The sequence below is a fragment of the Eumetopias jubatus genome, unplaced genomic scaffold, assembly GCF_037043125.1.
Source record: "Eumetopias jubatus isolate StellerSeaLion01/CBP00866 unplaced genomic scaffold, mEumJub1_p1.0 scaffold_16, whole genome shotgun sequence".
Classification (NCBI taxonomy): Eukaryota; Metazoa; Chordata; class Mammalia; order Carnivora; family Otariidae; genus Eumetopias; species Eumetopias jubatus.
Window position 1 is genome coordinate 39,075,442 of NW_028274822.1, and position 23,809 is coordinate 39,099,250.

Below are 23,809 nucleotides of genomic sequence, written 5' to 3' on the forward strand. Positions count from 1 at the left end.
ACTACAAAAGATTAGAAAATATGGGCAGAAAAGCAAAAGAATGGATAAGATCAAAAATTTTTTAGTCAGAAATTAGCAATCTATCTTTATCATAGAAAACTGCACAGTCTTCAAAGGATGCCATATAAGCAAATAAGATCAATGGAATATAGGTATGTTGTAAAATCTTAAAACTGAAATGACTTCCAAAGATTAAGTTCTCTTAAACCAATGTAAGAGGTGTTACTAACCTTATTTTAGTCTCTCAGTGTCTAACCTAAGACAATATGGAAATTTCACTAAAGAATAACAAACGTATTTGGGGTCAACAAAGTTGATTCTATTAGATTACATTCGTAGGAGGCAAGACCTTAAAATTCTTTCATGTCATCTCTTACTGTAAGGATACTCCATGAAAGACAGCAAAGAGTATCAAGAAATAATCTAACCTAATATTCTTGTCATAAGGGAAAGTTCATCAGAATTACAAAAATATTGTAAACCACTATTTCCTGTCATACTAACTTATGATGTCAGCATCACATGGTAGAGAAATAAGCTGTTCTAAAAGAAGAGTACAGACAATTATTACAAAGAGAGACATATTCTTGAACATATTTGACTGAAGAAATACAGCTAAAAGTATCGATGTGGGAAAATACCTCAGTGAAATCTCCTTCAACCTTTTACTTAAATTCTCAAAATGAAAGGAAATAATATTGAATAGATTTTTTGGGGTGTATTCATTGTCTTCTTTACTAACATTGAGAAGGCTCAAAAAGAAAGATAGGAAGTACTGCCCTCATAATTAGCCTCTTTTCTTTCAACTTTTCCTAAGATAGGTTCAAAATAAGCTCCAATTTATAACTATCCTACACTGAGAGGAACAGAATAACTACACTACAGATAAACTTAAAGAAGAATAATCAACTAGAAATACGGTCCCTTGGGGCTAGGTCAAGCAGAGATACTACTGATATTAGGTTAGGTGTAGAATATACAGTAACTATCTACTGGCAGCCAAATTTCTGCTAGTTGGTTAATAAGGGTATAATAAATTTATTAATTCATATGAAATATACTTAATATTAAATATCACAAATGTATGGAATATATAAATGTATATATTATGAATGTGTGTATATGTATATTATATATATATATATATATATATATATATACGTGGACAACAGCACTGTATAAAATATACCTATGTCAGCATTTTATTATTTTCATGAAAAAAATGGATTTAAGATGGCATAAGGCATAGAAGGTTGGTTTTCACAGCACACCACATAACAACACAAAGGAAAACAGTTAAGTCCAGAAATCTAGACTGCAAACGAACAAACCAACTCCTATAATTCTGAGTTAGCATACATATGGGTGAGCTCTAAGTAACTAAAGCAAATATGGAACAGTACTATGTTATAAGCAGAGTAACCATAATAAAGAGCTCAAACAAACAGCTGAAAACTACAGCAGACAAATCTTAACAATAGGGGAGTTTGGATGGCAACATTCTTGGGAAAACTTAGAGCAGTGAAAAGGCACATGTCAACTGAAAATTATCTGATGCTAGGAAAAACAATCCTTCACACACTGCGGTAGCTTAAGTAATCTAGAAGTAACAAAATTTGAAGGGTATTCAATGAAATGTCCAAAATATAGCTGTCATCCAATATGTAATCGAAGATGGAAAAAGTCAAGCAAGAATTCCAGTGACATAAGGGGATAGAAACTCTATGGATAACTACAGCAAGAAAAGGGTCAAATAAAAGAAGTGTTTGTATTCAGAGCTCAGGGATGGTAAGACGGAATCATGCTTACTCACAGTATTGTAGCTGTTACCCTCCAGGGCAGGGGCCTTTAACCTGATATGCATGGGAGTCTGGAAGCCCTCAAATTTTATGTAAAAATATTATATATGTGTGAATTTTTCTGAGAAGGAATTGCGGCACTAGGACACTGAGCAAATTACTTAACCACACTGGGTAAACCTGGAAAAATTACTTAGTTTCATGGTCTCTCAGTTTCCTAAACCCCTTTTTAATGTAAAAGTAATAATGACATCCACCTTATAGGACTGTTGGGTGGGTTAGTGAAATAATACTTGCGAAGCCCTTAGACACATATCAGAGCTGACTATGTTCAATCACAGCTTGCTGAACAAGGGAAAGCCTTCTGTAATGCATGTGCTCTAGGGTACACGCTCTCCGAGGGCAGAGCCTAGAAAGTCCTATGAATGTCTATACCTATGGCATCTAGACGAGATGTTGGATCAATTTTGCTGAATTTAAAAAAAAAGGGGGGGGGTCCAACACTCAAGACCAGTACATTGGAGGTAACTAGTTCAGTTGTGCTTTTACCAGCACTGAAAAGGGTGTTCCCAACATTCCCTCTGTCAGACACAAGGTGGGGGAGCCCTCCTGAGTGGTCTGCAATGTCATTCTCCAGGGTTCTTAATCCTGCTGGGCATCAGCATGACCTGAAGAGCATCTAAAAATACGTATTTCTCACCTGCTGGACATTCCCAATCAGTCTGTCTGCCATGGGTCCTGGAAATCTGTATCTATTTTTAAAAGCTCCAGTGAGGATTCTGATGCAGCCAGGCTTGAGTAATACTGCCGGTGACAATATCTGAAGGCATATAAGGAGCCTGCTGCATTTTTAATTTTTGAGAAAACACATTAATTATCTCCTGTTAGTTCTGCTTAAAGATGTATATGCATCCATGGTCCTAGGATAGCAACTAAAAACAAGCCTTCCTACTTGAGAATAACTGCTACTTAGGACACGCCACAAAATGCGAGCCTACTCTGGGTAAGCAGGCTGTTAATCACATGATCCTTTTTTAAGAAGAGCACTCATATGAGACTCCTGACATTGTTTTCCCTATTTATGGGGGGAAATTTTATGAAATTAAATCAAATGATACAGATTTTGTAACTTGCATCCACCTCAGTGTCATTTACACAAAACAACTTCCAGAACCATTAAGTATGTACATGGGAGTTCCAGGAAAAATTCCTTTCTGAGGAGGATCTAAAGTCACTGTCAATTGTCGGCTCTGAAATCCTTCCTTCTTCCTTAGGGATCTGATGGTCTCTGAGGCTTAAATTATGCTCAAGTACAATACGTCCCTTCTAAATGTAAGGCAAAGGAGAAACTACTTTCAATTTAATTCAGTCACTATCACACTTACGTGTGGCTGGCGTTATTTTAAAAAGAAACACACATGAAGAAAAATAATAAATTAAAAACTGGTTACACTCAAAGAGCAAGATGGATAGAGTGAAGAGTAATACCTCAGGCTCTCCCCCAAACAAGGGACTAAACAATTGTATATGCATAGCCAACATTTTTCAGAAAAATGTGAGAATTAAGGGTGTCTAAAACTACTTAGCTCTAAAGTATTCCTTAATGAGTATACTTGGATTAAAAACAGGAGATTTTTACTAAAATCTAGTTAAGAAAGCCATAATTGACTTCTATAGGATTTCATGTGCTACTTTCAGTCCAAAATGAATTTTCATGGACAAGTTATAAACCCTTGAAAATGCATTTTTTTAAAATTTAAGTGCTGATATGCCACTATAATTTTACCTGCAATTTCTTACACTGAGGGACTATTGCCTTTTATCACAGGTTTATTAAGTTTTACAGCATATGAGTGTGCTATGTGAAGCAAAGAATTACATTTTCATTTCCTTCTGAGAGAAATGAGAAAAAAAAAATGCTCTAGTACTTACTTTTCTCCATAAAACCTTTCAAAGAATTTTTCTTTCCAAGGTTCTGTTTTCTTTTCCTTCTCAATTTCTTGCCTTATCCGCAACTGCATTTCTGGAGTAAACTCTCCTAGGAAGCAAATGCTTATATACTGAGTAAAAGTTGTCATATCTTTTGCCGGTTAATAAAGAAAACGTAATTAATTTGAATAAACTTTTATGGATGTTGAAAAGTAAAAGGTTGAGTACTGACAATATTTCTACAGCTTCTCTCTTTATGAACATCGCTCAAATAGTCATTTAGTTGTAGGTGAACTTTAAAACCCTCAGCAAATATACTGTATGCTAGGGGCTGTGAATGAAATGGCATATATTCAGAGTCCTTAATGAAATCAGTCTGGTGGGAGAAAAGGCACACAATTGACTACAATATAATGTTGAAAGCCCTGTACGGGCTGTAAGAATAAAGGTAGTGAAAGCAGAGAAGAAAAGGCACTTAATTCTGCCTGAATCGATTAGGGAAGACCACATACAGGAAATGGTACTTGAGTTGGCTTTTGACAGATGACCAAGTTTTATAAAGTAATTAACTCACAAGGCACAGAGATAAGAATATGTATATTTTTGTTCTTTTGAGTGGCCAGTTGTGAGAACGTAGGAATAGAATGAAATGAAATGGGAAAGGTAGGCTGAGGCCAATTAGCAAATACATAGTTTAAAGAGAGTTCTAAATTTTTCCTACAAGAGACAGAGGGAGGTCCTGATGGCATTCACTCAGGGAGGAATATGGCCAAACAAGTGGCTTAGAAACCAGGTGTAGACATGGGAGGACTCCAGCCAGGAGGCTGCTGAATGGCACAAATGAGAAACATAGAGTACAGTCAGGCCAGCAGCTGTGGGAACGTTCAAGGGCATTCAGAGTCACAGCACAATTGACAGTTCATGCCCAGATCAGGAGAAGGAAGAGGGCAAGAGAGATCATCAAATTTCAAAGTAGGGAGCTCTGTGCACAGTGGTGACATCAGTAGAGAGGGGGCAGAAGGGAGAGCAGAGAGTAAGGTTAAGGGAAGGGAAGATAATGAGGTCAACAGTGACATTATGGTTTTCAGGTGCTTGAAATCAGCTCGGGAGATCCAGCAGGCATTTGGAACAGAACATAGGAATAGGAAAGAAGAGTGAGAGCCAGATGTGGAAGATTTGGCATAGGGGCCATACCAAGGTGGTGAAAGAGGCTGCTTAGTGAATGTGCACAGCTACAAGAGAAAGTATCAGAGAGAATAGTGGAGACATCACTATGTATCATCAGATGGAAGAACAGAAGCTCTGGACGGAAGCTGAGGAATGGTCATTGGCAATGCGGCCGCGGGAACCAATTTAAAATATATTGTAAATGTCTAAGGTACCTGGTTTTAAATTGGATGGGGTAAAAAAAAAAAAATACGATATTGCAGAAGGAACATAAAATGTAAGGACTAAGAAGAGGAAACTGGGCTTTGCCATTAGAAAGCCATTAATATTCTCCAGGAGGCGTTACTTCAGTTGTGGATAGAGGAATCACACCTACCATAACACTTTGAGAGGGTAAGGGAGTAAAAATGTAGTACCATTCGTTATTTTTCGTCTTTCAAGAAGCTTGGTGACTAAAGGAAGAATAAGGTGAATGGTGGCTTTAGGGGAAGAAAGTATTAAAAGAAGATTCTTTAGGCTCTAGGACATTAAGAGAATACATAATGCTTCAAGCAAGTGATTAAAATTACCATTCCAAAGAAAATCTAGCTATATCAAAAATTTTTATGTTCCAGATATCATGCTTCCTTCAAAAATATTGGACCTCAAAACTGCCAAGGATAACAAAGAATTAGTGAAGTCATTTGGAACAGAATGGAAGTTTTTACTAATTTATACTTCAGGGGGAGAAAAAGACTCAGAAATCAGAGAAAGGTGCAAAGCTCAGTACAGTATGTGTACTCAGATATGCCAAAGAATAATGGAAAAGAGAAATTTACCTTCCGCCAGTCGCTGTTTCCATCCTTGAGCTGCATATGCAAAGAATTCATTATTTAGTGCTGAAGAACTGAGGCGTAAAATTCCATCGCTTCCCATCTAGGAAATAAGCCGACAAAAACAAGATCCATCAAGGATAATTCAAAGCAAAAGTACTCAGGAAAGAAGCAAAAACAAGGTGTGTGCATGAGAGAGAAAGTGTGGGGTAGGAGAAAGGAAGAAAAGGAACCTAGCAGAAGGGGAATCTCCCAGTAGAAAAAGTGCACTTTACAGTGATGACTATAATGACAAAAATTTAAAGGAAATCTTTATCAGGCATTTCCATTATTGGTGGTGAGGAAAACAAATGCGTGGGATTTCATCACAACAGTTTGATATCTTTATTGTTTTACTACACCTTAAATGGTACCACATTAAAAATCACCATGTTGACATCTTCCGATTAACTTTCATAAATTAAATTTTCTAAAATTTGTGAAAGCTAAAGAAATCCAGTTGGATCACTTGGGTTCATTCTCTGGCTCAGGTTTAGACAAGAAAAAGTTCTAAAACATTAAAACAAATACCCCCACACTGTCATACATACCCCCTCATCTTCTAATTTGGATGCACACAAAAAACAGTAAGTTTTTGGTAAAAAAAAAAAAAAACAAAACCTTGCTATTTACTAAGGTAAATAGTAAGGTGTACAATATGTGCAACTGTAAGCTACCGACCTTTTGCCTCAAACATACTAATTTTTAAAAACTCACATGTAGAAGGGATTCGGATAAGCATCATCAAACTGGATGCTTTTAACTTTCCAATTATTTACTGCACCTATGTGCATGTAGTCTGCTTGCTAACATAGAAGATAAAAGAAGTGGCCCTGACCTTTACTGGCCGCTTATGTGACCAAGGAGTGAAGATAAAACAATGTCAAGCACTGGGTGAATGGGAATTAAGGAGTACAAAAAATAAAAGCTGGGGGATGCTATCTAGGTGGACATGAGCGGTTAGGAAGAACTTGATGCCAGAGGCACAGCCAGGTCCTGCAAGATAGGATCTGGACAGCACGGTTTCAGAGATAAAGCACGTAGTGCACTGTAGAGCTCGGGAGCTTTACTGCGAAGACAGGACATCACAGGCCATCGGTAACTGCACCGCGTACGAAGGTGTGAGGTGCTTTAACCTGCTGGGCAAAGGCCTGGCAAACTGTAGCTCCAATTACATTTTCAAAGATTTCCTCTTACTCCCATATACACGATTCAGGTGTCCTAATCTCTAATTGTCACTGCTACCTGAAAACACACCCAGAGATTTCTCATCCCCAGGTTTCTGTTTGTTTGTGGCCTTTTCCACACTGCATCTTCACCACCGAAATACTCCTCCGCTTTTAAAATTTTACTCAATGCCTTCATGAACGTGTCAGCTGAACCACCATTCAGGAGCAAAGGAGAACATTGAATCTAAAAGTCATTATTTTACCAACTACTCTGGATAATGCTAGATCCAATTCAGAAGAGAGACGCTGTGAATAAACACGAGGTGTGTTGAATGCTGCCATCATGACATCCAGAGGGAAGCCACCGACTTGGCATTCTAAGTTTCTTCATCTAAGAAGATATGGATAACGACGCTAAAATATTCAATACACTTGGAAAATTTCAGGCAAGACTTTGTTCATTCATTGAATCATTATTTACTCACCCAGAGCTATTTCATCTTTATTCGAGACACTTATTAAGCCACTCATATGAAGCCATGTACCCGGCATGCGTATACAGTGGCACTAAAGAAAAAGCCCCTGCCCTTATACTGAATACATTCTACACATGGCAGATGCTTCTGATTCCTGTAGATCTCTTCCACCCACGCAACTGTAACTGTAACACTGTAACACAGTTATATCACCACACCACCTCAGTGTCCTACCATCCTACCACAGCCCCAGGACCTGAGTGGGTAAGTGCCCCAGCCTTCCTATCTTCTGACTGGACAATTCTAGGACTCCTTCCTCTGGAATGCAGTCCATACATTGAACCAGTGGATGTCATTTGGTCCTGTGTCCCCAATAGAATACATGGGCCTGGGAGCCAAGGGATGGAGTGAGTGAATCTTTGTACTCTCTCTCTCTGGAAACCACTGGCAGACTGTATACTTTCTGTCCCCACAGCTCTAGACCATGTGAGATTAAAAGTCCATGTCCCCGGGGGGAGAATCATTTCTCCTAGGGCAGGGTTTCTCAGCCTCGCACTATTGTCATTTAGGTTCAAGATACTTCTTTATCGTGGTAGCTGTCCTGTACGTTGTAGGTTGTTGAACAGCATCCCTGGCTTCTACCTACTAGATACCTGTGGCAACCCCTCTGCCAAATGTGACAACTGTAAATGTCTTCAAATATCACCAAATGTCCCTTTGGGGAAAAATCATCCCCAGGTGACAATCATCGCAGTATTGGACATGGTGAGGGCTCCACTGTAGCTAAGCTCAGCCTGGTTACTGTGTGCCTCTCATGCTGGTGGGTCCGTAGGCAAAGAAAGGGGCTACTGGACAGGTGGGGTAATCAGCCCCAACAGTCATGAGGAAAGAGGACTGCTGCTGTAGGGCAGAGGCAGAGAGAGGGATGGTGGGAGCACTGGAGATTCACTGGGACTTCCCTGGGCGCTTCTGCGTCTGGTGGTAACCGTGAACATGGATTACAGCAATGACAGCCAAAAAGGGCAAGGGAGCCAAAGGCTCAGACTCCTCAGGGATGACAGTCTGGGCCACCTCCACCAGGCAAACTAGCAGAATTCCTGCTGAGTATGAGGGTGTTCAGAAATGGGTGACAGAGAAGGGAAATGATGAACTTCAGTCACAGCCTTAAGACCAGCTTGAAACTAGCGGAGTCCACAGCTGGTTCACTAACCCCCTGGCCGTAAGTTTTGTTCTTTTGTCTTTTTTTTTTTTTTTTTTTCCTCTCCAAAATATCATGACTGGCCACTCCTTAAAGAGTTAGTGAGAGCACACTTAACATGAAGCACAACGAGGTCTGAGCGGTCCTGAGTAGAGCAGACTGGACACTGGTGATTCTGTATCTAGCCTGCGTGAGTACAGAGCAGCTGGGGTAACAGTTAAGTGCACTTGTCCTGCCCACACCTACAAATCTCTAGGACTTTCTCTGCTGCAAATGCAGCCTGGAAGTGCAGAGTCTGGCTCTGGGGGCAACTCTCCATCCATAAGAGACAAGGGTCTGTGGTGAAAGGTCTTGCTTCCCTGTTCTCCTGGCAGACAACTGTGGGACTCATTTTACACATTTTTGAAGGTCCTCAGTAGAACTGAGACCCAGTCATTTGGAGGGTTTTTCCTCTTCCTGTCTTCATATCATCTAATCCCTGGCTTCTGCTTCCAAACTAACTGTACTCAAGTTCTTGTTCCAGGCTCCACTTTTGGAGGGAAGGGGCACGGGAGGATACTAACTAAGACTCTGAATCAAAGGAGTTTGGGCTTTATCCTCTCTGTGGAGATGGCCCAGTGAATGTCCATAAGGTAATCCTGAGGCTTGAGGCAGGGCTGGAATCAGCATGGCGCCTCCGGCTAGTCACCTCCAGGTCCACGTTTGCCTCCTGATTTGACCCTGCATATTAACTGCTTTTTCAATCACAATAGGGAAAAGGTCAGAAGCACTCTTCTAGGTAATGGGAAACTACCGTTAAAAAGGTTGAAGCCTGGGAAAGTCCAAAAAGATGTGTGTTTAAAAAGATAACTTTATTACCTTTGAAAAGGATGGAATGGCGAGGAATGCACAGATAGAAAGACATCACAAGCAGGTAATGGAATACTTCCATAAAGGATAAGAAAGGCAAATTTGAGATATTCAGGACTAGGTGGAGGGCTTTAGGACTCCTTTAGAGTAAAGGATTTATGTAAAAGCATTGGGAGAGTATTTTAGCAGACAACCGAACATGCTCACGATGATCCTGGGAAATGGGGTGGATGAAAGAGGCAGCTGGGCTTGAGTGGAAATCTTCAAGCAGGGTTATGAAAGAGGCCTAGCAAAGATAATGGGATGAAGACAGTCCATCTAAAAGATATGCTTCTAAGAAGTCTGAAATTTTCTGCGAATGTTGACTCTGTCTGCCCGTGGTTTGGGAGCCTTGGGAAAAAGCAACTTCACTTAGGCAGACTAACAGGGAAGAGATATTCTTATTGTGTAGATTTTAAATAGGACTAGTGGATGGAAGACAAGTTCCCTGAAGAGGTAAAGAAATTTGTTTGCTATGAAGTGCATTTATAGAAGGCACAATGAATAGGTTAGAATTTTTCTGTATTTGAGGACATTCATGGTGCTTTGTTAACTTCCACAGTCTGTGCAACACCTAGCATACTGCGGGTACTCAATAAATGTTTACTGCTGCTCTTGCTTCCTATAATGAAAGATTTAAAATTTAACTTCGGTAGCTGATACACAGGATTTTCATTTCACGTATTCTCCCAGGCCAAGAGTGTGATTAGTTATTAACTGAAATTTCAGCATAATTTTAAGACACAAAGAAATACCAGATCCAGATTAGCTCTGACGTAGTCTCAAGATTTCAGCACATGAAAATGCAAGGCAGTGTGAAATAAACACATTCAAAAATATGGAAGCTAGCCCTGAAGGAAAATGTCTTTCTTTTAAAACAGAAAATATTAACTGCCAGACTTCCAGCCTATATGAGACAGCACAATTAAACACTAGGGCTAAATTGGACTTAGGAAATACGTGCCAATAAAACTTTTAAAATACACTATTAATTTTATGGCCTTTAAGAAATACTGTCCAAAAGACATAACATTTTAATGAGCCGGAACAATAAACATTTCTGAAAGGTTTATTTATTTTTTTATTGTTGAGCTATAAATTCTTGTTTTTCAGATTACCCGTGCTAGAAATGTTCATTCTAAAAATTCCCTTAACTCTCTTATAATTAAGTGTCTAACTAAGCTATTGATAAATTATGCTTCCTTTTTATAGGAGGAAAAAATCCTGAACATTTTAGTTGTTACAGAGGAAAATAAATATGCGTAAAGGGAAATTCCTTCGTGTTGAGATCCTTTCACAAAGGTTTAAATTCCTTATTGGTGAGTCTATCATTTGTCTTTGGTATTGGTTATAATAACATCCATTTTGTGGGATGGATGTCCGTGGAATTCAAAGGGTTGAAATGACAATTCTGCTTGCACCCTATTCAGTTTTTGAAGGTCGATGAATTTTAATTCTGTACACGAATATATCTATTTTAATAATAATCCTTTAAACCTCTAATATATTCTTTATCACTTTTTTCTTATTTTACGTTTCCTGTAGGTGATTTAGAATGCATGACATGTGGGCTGCAAAGTGGAACAGTGAGAGATGTGTCGGAGAGTTTGAAAATAGCCCAACAATAATGGGACACCTAGATATACTAAGCAATGTGGATTTCATTCTATAGACAATGGGGAGCCATTCAAAGTGAAGCCACCCCACATTGAGTGTGTGCAGGTTAGTAGGCCGCTGGTTTAGACAGGGCAGTCAGGATGGGCCTCTCTCTCGACTGCTCACTGTTGATAAAGGATGTTCATGTAGACACCTGAAAGAAACAAGGAAGGAGCCTTGAAACCATCTGAGGAAGAGTGTGCGAAGTGAAGAGATGCCACCAGAGACAGACCCTTGGAGGGGAGGGGCCGCCAGGAGACCTGAAGACCCGGAGGCACACTGGACAGGGGAGGCACAGGAGGGGGCAGAAACAGGCTGGGCCGCGGACCCACTTTCCAGCCTGGCTTCTCCAAGTGAGCTGGGAAGCCTTTGGGGGATTCTGGTCTGAGGAATGGGAAGTTCTGACATTTCGCAAGGATAGATCTGACTGCTGTGTATAAAAAAGACTTGAGCGTTATGCCAGCTAATGGTAATATGAATGTCAGCCACATATGTGATTTCAAGTTTTCAGTAGTCACTTTGAAACAGTAAAAAGAAACCATGTGAAATTCTAGTAACACCCTTTATTTAAACCAACCTATCCCAAATGTTACTGTTTCAATATACAATCAATATGAAATATTAAGATATTTTTCATCGTTTTTGTGTATTAATTCTTCAACATCCGGAGCATATTTTTAAACATCTCAGTTCAGATCAATCCTGTTTCTATTGCTCAGCAGCTACCGGCGGCTCGCAGCTACTGTACAGAAGAGCATAGCTTTTGGTGATAAAGACTTATGAGGACACAAGTATGTAGTTACAGCGATGATCCAGGAAAAAGATGATAGTAGCTCGGACTACAGTGGCAGCAGAAGAAATGGTGGGAAATGCTCGGGTTCTGATTTTCTTCCAAGGGCTGAACCAACAGAACTTGATGATGGGTTGGGTGTGTGGTATGAGAGAGAAAGAGATCAGGCAAGGATGACACCAAACACTTTTTTTTTTTTGGTGTTGGCCATTACAAGTATGAAATTTCTATTTACTAAAATGAAGAAGACAATGGGAAGAGGAGGTTTGGCTTTAAACCAGTTAAGGGTGAGATGCCGATAATAATTCTAAGCAGATGCCTCTGATCGATCATTCTGCATATAGTGTAGGGGATGCCCTGGACATAGGCAAGACTAGCAGCAGGGATTCCTGTCAAGAATCATCAAGGGAAGGCCAAAGTATAAATGATGAAAAGTCTTAAGATTATCCAGGCAATGGAAGTAAAGAGAAGGGAGCTATTTAAGAGAGGTATAGGAACCAGACTGATGGGGTTGTGTGCACAGGTAGTAGGTGGTGAGTAAGACTGAGGTGCAAATGATGAGTCTCAGGCACTAAGCTTGGATAATTTGGTGGATGCTGGTAGCAGAAATCAGGACAGGAAAAGGTACAAGGAGGAGCAGTATTCTGGACAAAGAAGTGATGGGTTTTGTTTTGGATGTGCTGACATAAGGATATCTTAAAGGCATCCAAATAGAGATCTCCAATCAATAACCAAGACTTAGGGCGAGAAGCTCAACAGCAAGGGAGGGATCAAATAAAGAAAATGAGAAACTGTCAGCAAAGAAAGTATAGTTAAAAACATGGATATGGATAAGAACACGAAAGAAGAATTTACCAAAAAAGAAGACGGCTTTAAAGCAGAGCCCTTAGAAATACTAATCTAGAAGGAATGGGCAGAAAATTTAGATCCCACTAGGAAGACTGAGCAAAAGCTCTCTGACAGAGGTAGGAAGAAAATCAGAGCATGGGGCCTCAGAGATGCAAGGGAAGTTGTGATCTGTATTATGTGTGTGCTAATATCTATCAAGCCGGGCGGAATTATTTAGGTCAACAGAATATACAATACACTATATAAGTTGCGGTGCCCAATTAAAAACCAAAAATCCATAGGTCTTTACAGCAAAGACAAGTCAGGCAGTGGGAGACCAACCAGGAGACAAATGCAAAAGACTAATGAGCAGATGAACTATACATTGTCATCACTGACCCTCTTATACTCCGATCAAGCACCTGTGCTCTTGCGCTAAGTACCCCAGTAAGAATTAAAGTCAGGGATTCATTCTCTCTAATGGGTAATTTTTCACCTTATCATTTAGCAGGATGCGGGTGGCTCAGGAGACTCCATAAGTATGCTCAAGGTTTATCCATAAGGGAGAAATGCAATTCTTTAAGCATAAAGTTAGGCATAAAAATGAAAGAGGGCTACTGACAGAGAGAGAGAGGACCAGTAAGGGAGACAGGACTGACAATATACTAGGACAACTGGGCCACTAACTTTTGGGTGCTATTTCCAAAACTGCATTAAGACAGTATTTCCCAAACTGTACTTTGCAAAACAGGAATTTAAATAGGTAATTTTAATTTTAATGGGTACTCTATCTATAAGGAAACTGATTCTGCCATCCGATAAATAGAGCTTGTATTTACTAAATATGCTTAAAATAGCTTTCTTTACTGTATTTTCTAATATACTATATTTTAATACCCAAGAATATATCTATTATGCAGTATTTTTCTAATTTTTTAACCCTGTAATCCTCTTACAGAACAATTACCAATATTTCATGGAACAAGTATTCTCCAGAATATAATTTGGGAAATGATGTGTTAAGAGCTGCAAATCAGTCAGAAGCAGTCAAATGAAATAACCTAAGTGCAATGAATTTGGACATGCTAGATACAAAATCCCTGTTGAACAAATGAACAAAAAAATGCTCTCAGATCTGGACATGGGATAATTTTCACTACAATGCAAGAATCAAACATTCAAAATAAATAAGTGAAAGTAAAACTAGAGACTATTATGATAAGTGAAATAAGTCAGACACAGCAAATACCATATGACTCCCCTTATATGTGGAATCTAAAAAACAAAACGAACAAGAACAAAAAAACACCCACACTCTTAAATATAAACTGGCAGGTGCCAGAGGACAGGTGGGTGGGGGATGGGTGAAAAAGGCAAAGGGGAGTAAGAAGTACAAACTTCCAGTTATAAAATAAGTCATGGAGATGAAATGCATAGCATATTGTAATGCCGTTGTATGGTGGTGACACTGTGGTGAGTACTGAATAATGTTTAAAATTGTAGACCTCAAACAAATATAGCATTGTATGTCAACTATACTTCAATAATAAAAAAGATGAGAAGTTAAGCAATGATTTTTAAAAGTAGTGAAAACTGGTTATGGATGATGTAATATGCTTTAGTCTACAGGCCTAAACAACTTCAAGTTCAAAGCCTACTTTAGGAAACAACTATTTGGCATTCCTTAAAAACAAAAAACAAACAAAAAAACCACCAAAATATAAGCAAATATAACAACTTTTCTTTTAAAAAGTAGAGACTGTAATTTTAGGGGCCCCTGGGTGGCTCACTCAGTTAAGCATCCAACTCTAGATTTAGGCTCAGGTCATGATCTCAGGGTTGTGAGATCAAGCCCCACTTTGGGCTCCATGCTCAGTGGGGAGTCTGCTTGAGATTCTCTCTCTCTCCTTCTTCCTCACCTCTCCCCCCCTGCATTCAGTCTCTCTTGTGCTCTCTCACACTCTCTCTCCAAATAAATAAATCTTAAAAAAAAAAAGAAGATAGCAGGAGGGGAAGAATGAAGGGGGGTAAATCGGAGGGGGAGACGAACCATGAGAGATGATGGACTCTGAAAAACAAACTGAGGGTTCTAGAGGGGAGGGGGGTGGGGGGATGGGTTAGCCTGGTGATGGGTATTAAAGAGGGCACGTTCTGCGTGGAGCACTGGGTGTTATGCACAAACAATGAATCATGGAACACTACATCAAAAACTAATGATGTATGGTGATTAACATAACAATTAAAAAATTTAAAGAAAAAAATAAAAAGTAGAGACTGTAATTTTAAAGTTGTAACCAAGATTATTTGGAATTACATGGAGGTTAAAGGAAAAAAAATGTTATACCATGTTCATCCTCCTTCCACCTAATTTTTAAGAAATATGCATGGAATAAGATGAAGTAAACAAAAGGGAAATCTCAGAGAGAATATATCACCCCTCCCAAAATCAACAGTTAGATGGAGAAGTAGGAGGCTTTTGTGTTATCACTGTTATGATAGGGCTTTTATTACAAAAGTCCCTCTTCTGAACTGAACTGATGCCTTTTCTTTCTATTACTTGCTCCTTGAGGGATCACTGCTAAGCACTAGGGCAAAAATCACAGGGTATAAAGTTCAGCATGGAAGGGTTTGGGAGATGGAAGCTCCCCCATGCTCTGGATAATGCCAGGTGTAATGCTTAACTAGAATGAAGTTCTTCAAACAGAGGAATGGGCAAAAGAAGTACATAGCAACAGTTACTTATTCAATGAGATTTCTGTGTATGTAAATTGCAAAGGGCTTTGAGACTAAAGATTTTAAGATGGCATAATGATAACTAGTCCTATGGGAACTGCTTACTGCCTTCTCATTTAAAAATGCATAGAAACATATATGTGTATGAATCTATATATCTATACATATATATACATATATCTGTGTATCCATGCATATATATATATATATATATATATATGCATGGATACACACACATACACACACACACACAAAACCAAACACACACAAAGTTTTCTACTTCCTCTGGAAACACAATTTGTAAGCAAGCCAACCACTTGGCTAAGATAATGGTCTTCTTTAAAATGGGATCTCTTGCACATTCTAAGAGAACTGTTCTCTCTCCCACCAGATGACCTCACCAAGCCCCCAAGTCCACAGAGGAAATGTTGAATCAGAGGTTGGGGAGGCCATTCCCTAGAGCAAGACATGCTGGCAAGCAATTTCTCAGGCCCAAAGCAAAGGGAAAAAGGAATTCCCCAGCAGTAAGAGAAAAACAAAATTTTTCTCATAATTACTGCTATGAATTTCAGCATATACAATAAGGAAAACCACATTTGTGGGGTGTGCATATTAGAAATAGATGAAAAAAGAATTTTTATACTGATTCTTAAAAGTTTTCAATTATTGAGTTTCAATTACTATACTTACATGAGATTTCCTCAGTCTTCTATACAACCTTATTAGCAACAATAATCATTTTCTAATGACATTAATTCTATGTTTTTACACTCTGCCACCTTTTCCACGAGTCATCCCATTTGCAGATTTTAAAGGGAGGAATCTCTATTCAAAGTGCTATACTGTCTTCTATGGTACTGGCACAAAAACAGACACATAGATCAATGGAAAAGAATAGAGAGCCCAGAAATGGACCCTCAAATCTATGGTCAACTAATCTTCAACAAAGCAGGAAAGAATGTCTAATGGAAAAAAGACAGTCTCTCCAACAAATGGTGTTGGGAAAATTGGACAGCCACATGCAGAAGTATGAAACTGGACCATTTTCTTACACCACACACAAAGATAAACTCAAAATGGATGAAAGACCTAAATGCGAGGCAGGAATCTATCAAAATTAGAGGAGAACACAGACAGCAACCTCTTCGACCTCAGCCATAGACTTCTTGCTAGATACCTCTCCAAAGGCAAGAGAAACAAAAGCAAAAATGAACTATTGGGACTTCACCAAAATCAAAAGCTTCAGCACAGCAAAGGAAACAGTCAACAAAACTAAAAGGCAGCCTATGGAATGGGAGAAGATATTTGCAAATGATACATCAGATAAAAGGCTAGCATCCAAGATCTATAAAGAACTTCTTAAACTCAACACCCAAAGAACAAATGATCCAATCAAGAAATGGGCAGAAGACATGAACAGACATTTTTCCAAAGAAGACATCCAAATGGCCAACAGACACATGAAAAAGGGCTCAACATCGCTCGGCATCAGGGAAATCGAAATCAAAACCTCAATGAGATACCACCTCACACCAGTCAGAATGGCTAAAATTAACAAGTCAGGAAACGACAGATGTTGGCAGGGATGCGGAGAAAGGGGAACCCTCCTACACTGTTGGTGGGAATGCAAGCTGGTGCAGCCACTCTGGAAAACAGTATGGAGGTTCCTCAAACAGTTGAAAATAGAGCTACCATACGATCCAGCAATTGCACTACTAGGTATTTACCCCTGAGATATAAATGTATTGATCTGAAAGGGCACCTGCACCCCAATGTTTGTAATAGCAATGTCTACAATAGCCAAATTATGGAAAGAACCCAGATGTCCATCAACAGATGAATGGATAAAGAAGATGTGATACACACACACACACACACACACACACACACACACACACACACCACGCAATGGCATATTATGCAGCCATCAAAAATGAAATCTTGCCATTTGCAACAACATGGATGGAACTAGAGGGTATTATGCTAAGTGAAATAAGTCAATCAGAATAAGGCAAATACCGTATGATTTCACTCGTATGCGGAATATAAGAAATAGCACAGAGGATCATAAGGGAAGAGAAACTGAATGGTAAGTCATCAGAGAGGGAGAAAACCCATGAGAGAGTCTTTTTTTTTTTTAAGATTTTATTTATTTATTTGAGAGAGAGAGTTAGCGAGAGCAGGAACACAAGCAGCGGGAGTGGGAGAGGGAGAAGCAGGCCTCCCGCCGAGCAGGGAGCCCAATGCAGGGCTCGATCCCAGGACCCTGGGACCATGACCTGAGCCGAAGGCGGACACTTAACAACAGAGCCACCCAGGCGCCCAACCATGAGAGACTCTTAACTCTAGGAAACAAACTAAGTGTTGCTGGAGGGAGGTGGGTGGGGCGATGGGGTAACTGGGTAATGGGCATTAAGGAGGGCACATGATATGATGAAAAATTTTTTTAAAAAATAAAAAAAAAACACAGTGCTATACTGTCTTCAATGTTTTAGCCGTTTTCTCAGAAGAAATATAGCCAGCAATGGAATAGGTGAGAATAAATGAAATAAAGATACCTAAAGGCAAAAATAAAGTCACTGACAGATCAAGCTTTGATCAACTTCTCAAAACTAGAAAAGTGTGTTTTGATGCTTATGGTTCATCTCTTTTATTTAATTTTGCAGACAACTCCTGGCCAATTGGGACATTTTGACAGATCTTCATATGAAGTGATTTTTTTTTATACAAAGGCAGATAAATAAAATTTGAACAAGCTTCAGCAAATAGGAGAATGTATATATGTCTTAAAAGAAAATCTCTCTTATAAATGCATTTTCATCAATGTTCCCTCTGTGGGAGGGAAATAAAGAAAACTTTCAATGTATCCAACTATGAAACAGAATACTAATGCTTTATTTAGTGAAAATCAAGCTCATGTTCTTGTGTAGATAAAATAAGATTATGTCATAATGTAGTGGAAAGCAATGAATCACTGTTTCTACTTGTAATACACTGAACAGCTGTGTTTAAGTGACTATCTATTAGTCATTCATTTCTTTAACAAACATTTCATAAGCATCTACTACGTGCCAGGAACCATGAAATGGACAGCTTCTGCTGCTACAAAAGCCCAGCACCTAGAATAAGACAGACAGAATGATAAGTACCCAGAGCAGAAAAAGATACCATGGGAATCCCCAGGCCTGGGGATATGGAATGCTTTTAATTCCCCCTTTACAGTCTGTTAATATCCATGCCTGAACGTAGCTCTTTCCTCCTCTCTACAGTTTAACAATGGCCCCAATCTACTAATTGTTCAATAATAACTAAAATCAGTAACTATAATAACTATATTTAATTTTGTATCTGCAACAACCCTGAAGTGGTGAAGTGGTGATGAAGTGGTAAGTGGTGAAGCAGGATGTAACCCCCTAAAATGATACTTCTTCCTACCATATGGTTTCCTTTAATTAACATGCAGTCATTCATTCTTCCACTCAAAATCTTAAATGCTAGGTGCTGGGAATGCAATGATAAAAAATACACAGACCCTGTCCCATAAGGCTGTAATGACAAATTGTGTTAAGGTCCTTGAAGGAGGAGTAACAAATACTCTAACACAATGTTCTAAGTTCAAGTGTGGGCAGGAAGGATTCTCCGAGGTATTAATATCTAAGCAGAGATGTTTAAGTGAATGATGGGGAGGTGTAAGCCATAAGGTGGATAAAGGAGAAGTCCAACAAACTATTAGCGAACTGAGTTAAAAAAATACATTAAAAGGATCAGAGACCACGATCAAGTGGGATTTATTCCAGGGATGCAAGGAGGGTTCAATACTTGCAAATCAGTCAATATGATGCAGCACATTAACAAAACAAAGAATGAAAATTATATGATGATTTTAATAAATTCAGAAAAGGCATGTGACAAAATTCAACATCCATTTATGATAGAAACTCTCAACAGAGTGGGTATAGAGGGAATATACAACATAATAAACACCATATATGACAAACCGACAGCTAACATCATATTTAATGGTGAAAAGACGAAAGCTTTTCCTCTAAGATCAAGAACAAGACAAGAATGCCCACTCTCATCATTTTTATTCAACATAGTATTGGAAGTCCTAGCCACAGCCAAGTAGGCAAAACTAAAACAAACAAAGGAAAGAAAAGAAAGAAGAACAGACACACGGATCAATGGAACAAAACTGAGAACCCAAAATGAAGCCAACACATATATGGACAAATAATTTACAATAAAGGAGCCAAGAACATACAATGGAAAAATGACAGTCTCGTCAATAAATGGTGTTGGGAAAACCAGACAGCCTGCAAAAGAATGAAACCAGACCACTATATTACACCATACACAAAAATTAAATTTAAATGAATTAAAGACCTGAATGTAAGACCCCAAACCATAATATTCCTAGAAGAAAACATAGAAGATAAGCTCCTAGACATCAGTCTTACCAATACTTCTGTGAATCTGACTCCAAAGGCAAGGGAGACTAAAAAACAAAACAAAACAAAAACATAAACAATGGGGGACTGGTAGAGCAAGATGGCGGAGGAGTAGGAGACCTAGATTTCGGCTGGTCTCAGGAATTCAGCTGAATAGGGATCAAACCATTCTGAACACCTACGAACTCAACAGGAGATCAAAGAGAAAAGTAGCAACAACTCTCTGAACAGAGAAGCGACCACTTACTGGAAGGTAGGACGTGCGGAGAAGTGAATCCGAGGCGATATTCGGGAGGATAGACGGCGGGGGAGGGGCCTCCGTCGGCCGCTTCTGGCAAGTGCTAGAGCCGCGGAGCACAAAATCGGACCTTTTAGAAGTCGGCTCCGCTGAAGGACGTCGCTCCAGTGGCTAAGCGGGGGTTGAACCCTCGCGGGACAGTGGGGTCTCAGGACCCTTGGGGTCACAGAAAGACCGGGGGAGCCTGAGTGCGCCAGAGCTCCCAGGTATCGGAGCAGGGAAGCCGGCTGCAGAGACGGAGCAGAGGCACGGGCTCTCAGCTCGGGGTGGCTATAAACTGTGATCCGCGGCCCAGTCGGGCCACTGCTCCTGCAGCCGGGACTCAACAGGCGGCAGATCCGGGGAGACTCCCCTTCCTTCCCGGGGAGGAGCGGCGCGGGAACGCACCGCAGGGATCTGCTGGGTTTGGAGACTCCACACGGGGTCGGGTACCAGAGATACAAACGCTGGGTCACAGGCCGGGTGAGCACGGAGTGCGGCCGGAGACCCGGGACAAGGGAGTGACTGCTTTTCTCTGGGGGCGCACTGAGGAGCGGGGCCCCGAGTTCTCAGCTCCTCCGGGTGGAGATTGGGAGGCCACCATTTCTGCCCTGGTCCTCCAAGGCTGTACGGAGAGCTTGCAGGGAACAAAAGCTCCTGAGATCAAACCCGAGCAGCTTGCTTAGCCCGGACCGACAAGGGCGGGGCAATTCAGCCTCCGGCAAAGACATTTGGAAACCACAGCAACAGGCCCCTCCCCCAGAAGATCAGCACGAACAGCCAGCAAGCCAAGACCAAGTTTACCGATCAAGGAGAACGGGAGAACTCCAGCGCTAGGGGAATACTGCACATAGAATTCATGGCTTTTTTTTTTACCATGATTCATTAGTTCATCAAAGTTAATTTTTGTTAACTTTTTTTCTTTTTCTTTTTCCCTTTTTCAACCAACATCTTATCAATCTCTTTTTAAAAAAAAAAACATTTTTTATTTTTCATTTTTAGAGTCATATTTTATCCCTTCATAGTAGTTACCCTTATTTTTGGCATATACATATATGAGTTGTTCTCTCTTTAAAATTTTGAGATACAGTTTCTTCTAACAGATAAAAATATACCCTAAATCACTAGTGTATGGTTCTGTTCTAGTCTCCTGCCTGATCACATTCTCTCCCTTTTTTCTTTTTTTTTTTTAAATCTTCTTTCTTTTTTCAAACAACTTCTTATCTTATCAAGTCCTTTTATAAAATCTTTTATAATTTTCATCTTTACAGTCATCTTCTATCCCTTCATTGTATCAACCCTTATTTTGTACATATATGTCTTTCTTCCTTTAAAATTTTAGGAGGCACTTTTTTCTAACAGACCAAAATACGCCCAAAATCTAGTGTGTGGCACTGATCTATGCACTAGCCTGATCATATTTGATCACATTCTGCTTTTTTTTGTATTGTTCTGTTTTTGTTTTTCTCTTTTTTTTCTTTTTTTTTTTTCTCTTTCTTTTTTCTTTCTTTCCCTTTCTTTTCCCCTGCTTTCAGGTCTTTTCTGATTTGTATACAGTATATTTGCTGGGGATGTTGTAAACCTGTTAGCATTTTGTTCTCTCATTCATCTATTCTCCTCTGGACAAAATGACAAGACGAAAAAAATCACCTCAGCAAAAAGAACAAGAGGTAGTACCGTCAGCCAGGGACCTACTCAACACGGACATTAGTATGATGTCAGACCTAGAGTTCAGAATCATGACTTTAAAGATACTAGCTGGGCTTGAAAAAAGCGTGGAAGTTATTAGAGAAACCCTTTCTGGAGAAATAAAAGAACTAAAATCTAACCAAGTCGAAATCAAAAAGGCTATTGATGAGGTGCAATCAAAAATGGGGGCACTAACTGCTAGGATAAATGAGGCAGAAGAGAGAATCAGTGATACAGAAGACCAAATGATGAAAAGTAAAGAGGCTGAGAAAAAGAGGGAGAAACAGCTACAGGATTACGAGGGCAGAATTCGAGAGATAAGTGATTCGATAAGACGAAACAACATTAGAATAATTGGGATCCCAGAAGAAGAAGAAAGAGAGAGAGGGGCAGAAGGTATATTGGAGCAAATAATAGCAGAGAACTTCCCTAATGTGAGGAAGGAAACAGGCATCAAAATCCAGGAGGCACAGAGAACCCCTCTCAAAATCAATAAAAATAGGTCAACACCCCGACATCTAATAGTAAAACTTACGAGTCTCAGAGACAAAGAGAAAATCCTGAAAGCAGCTCGGGAGAAGAGATATGTAACCTACAATGGTAAAAATATTAGATTGGCAACAGACCTATCCACAGAGACCTGGCAGGCCGGAAAGGACTGGCAAGATATCTGCAGAGCACTAAACGAGAAAAATATGCAGCCAAGAATACTATATCCAGCTAGGCTGTCATTGAAAATAGAAGGAGAGATAAAAAGCTTCCAGAACAAACAAAAACTAAAGGAATTTGCAAACACGAAACCAGCCCTCCAAGAAATATTGAAAGGGGTCCTCTAAGCAAAGAGAGAGCCTAAAAGCAGCAAAGACCAGAAAGGAACACAGACAACATACAGTAACAGTCACCTTACAGGCAATACAATGGCACTAAATTCATACCTTTCAATAGTTACCCTGAATGTAAATGGGCTCAATGCCCCAATCAAAAGACACAGGCTATCAGACTGGATTAAAAAACAAGACCCATCCATATGCTGTCTGCAAGAGACTCATTTTAGACCCAAAGACACCCCCAGATTGAAAGTGAGGGGGTGGAAAACCATTTACCATGCTAATGGACACCAAAAGAAAGCTGGGGTGGCAATCCTTATATCAGACAAACTAGATTTTAAAACAAAGACTGTAATAAGAGATGAGGAAGGACACTATATCCTACTTAAAGGGTCTATCCAACAAGAAGATCTAACAATTGTAAATATCTATGCCCCGAACATGGGAGCAGCCAATTATATAAGGCAATTAATAACAAAAGCAAAGAAACACATTGACAACAATACAATAATACTGGGGGACTTTAACACCCCCCTGACTGAAATAGACAGATCCTCTAAGCAAAAGATCAACAAGGAAATAAAGACTTTAAATGACACACTGGACCAAATGGACTTCACAGACATATTCAGAACATTCCATCCGAAAGCAACGGAATACACATTCTTCTCTAGTGCCCATGGCACATTCTCCAGAATTGATCACATCCTAGGTCACAAAGCAGGTCTCAACCGGTACCAAAAGATTGGGATCATTCCCTGTCTATTTTCAGACCACAATGCTTTGAAACTAGAACTCAATCACAAGAGGAAAGTCGGAAAGAACTCAAATACATGGAGGCTAAAGAGCATCCTACTAAAGAATGAATGGGTCAACCAGGAAATTAAAGAAGAATTAAAAAAATTCACGGAAACCAATGAAAATGAAGACACAACTGTCCAAAATCTTTGGGATACAGCAAAGGCAGTCCTGAGAGGAAAGTATATAGCAATACAAGCCTTTCTCAAGAAACAAGAAAGGTCTCAAATACATAATCTAACCCTACACCTAAAGGAGCTGGAGAAAGAACAGCAAATAAAGC

At 39.6% G+C, this 23,809-nt stretch overlaps 1 protein-coding gene across 1 annotated transcript in view; it reads right to left on the reverse strand.

Moving 5' to 3' along the window:
* The window catches only part of ASXL3 (ASXL transcriptional regulator 3), a 153,931-nt gene that overhangs the window by 8,781 nt on the left and 121,341 nt on the right, over positions 1-23,809 (reverse strand). Inside the window, exons 8-9 of the mRNA XM_028098189.2 lie at positions 5,714-5,810; positions 3,732-3,837 (exon numbers count right to left, since the gene is read on the reverse strand). Of these exons, the coding sequence (XP_027953990.2) occupies positions 3,732-3,837; positions 5,714-5,810 (203 nt within the window). The remainder of the gene's footprint in view (positions 1-3,731; positions 3,838-5,713; positions 5,811-23,809) is intronic.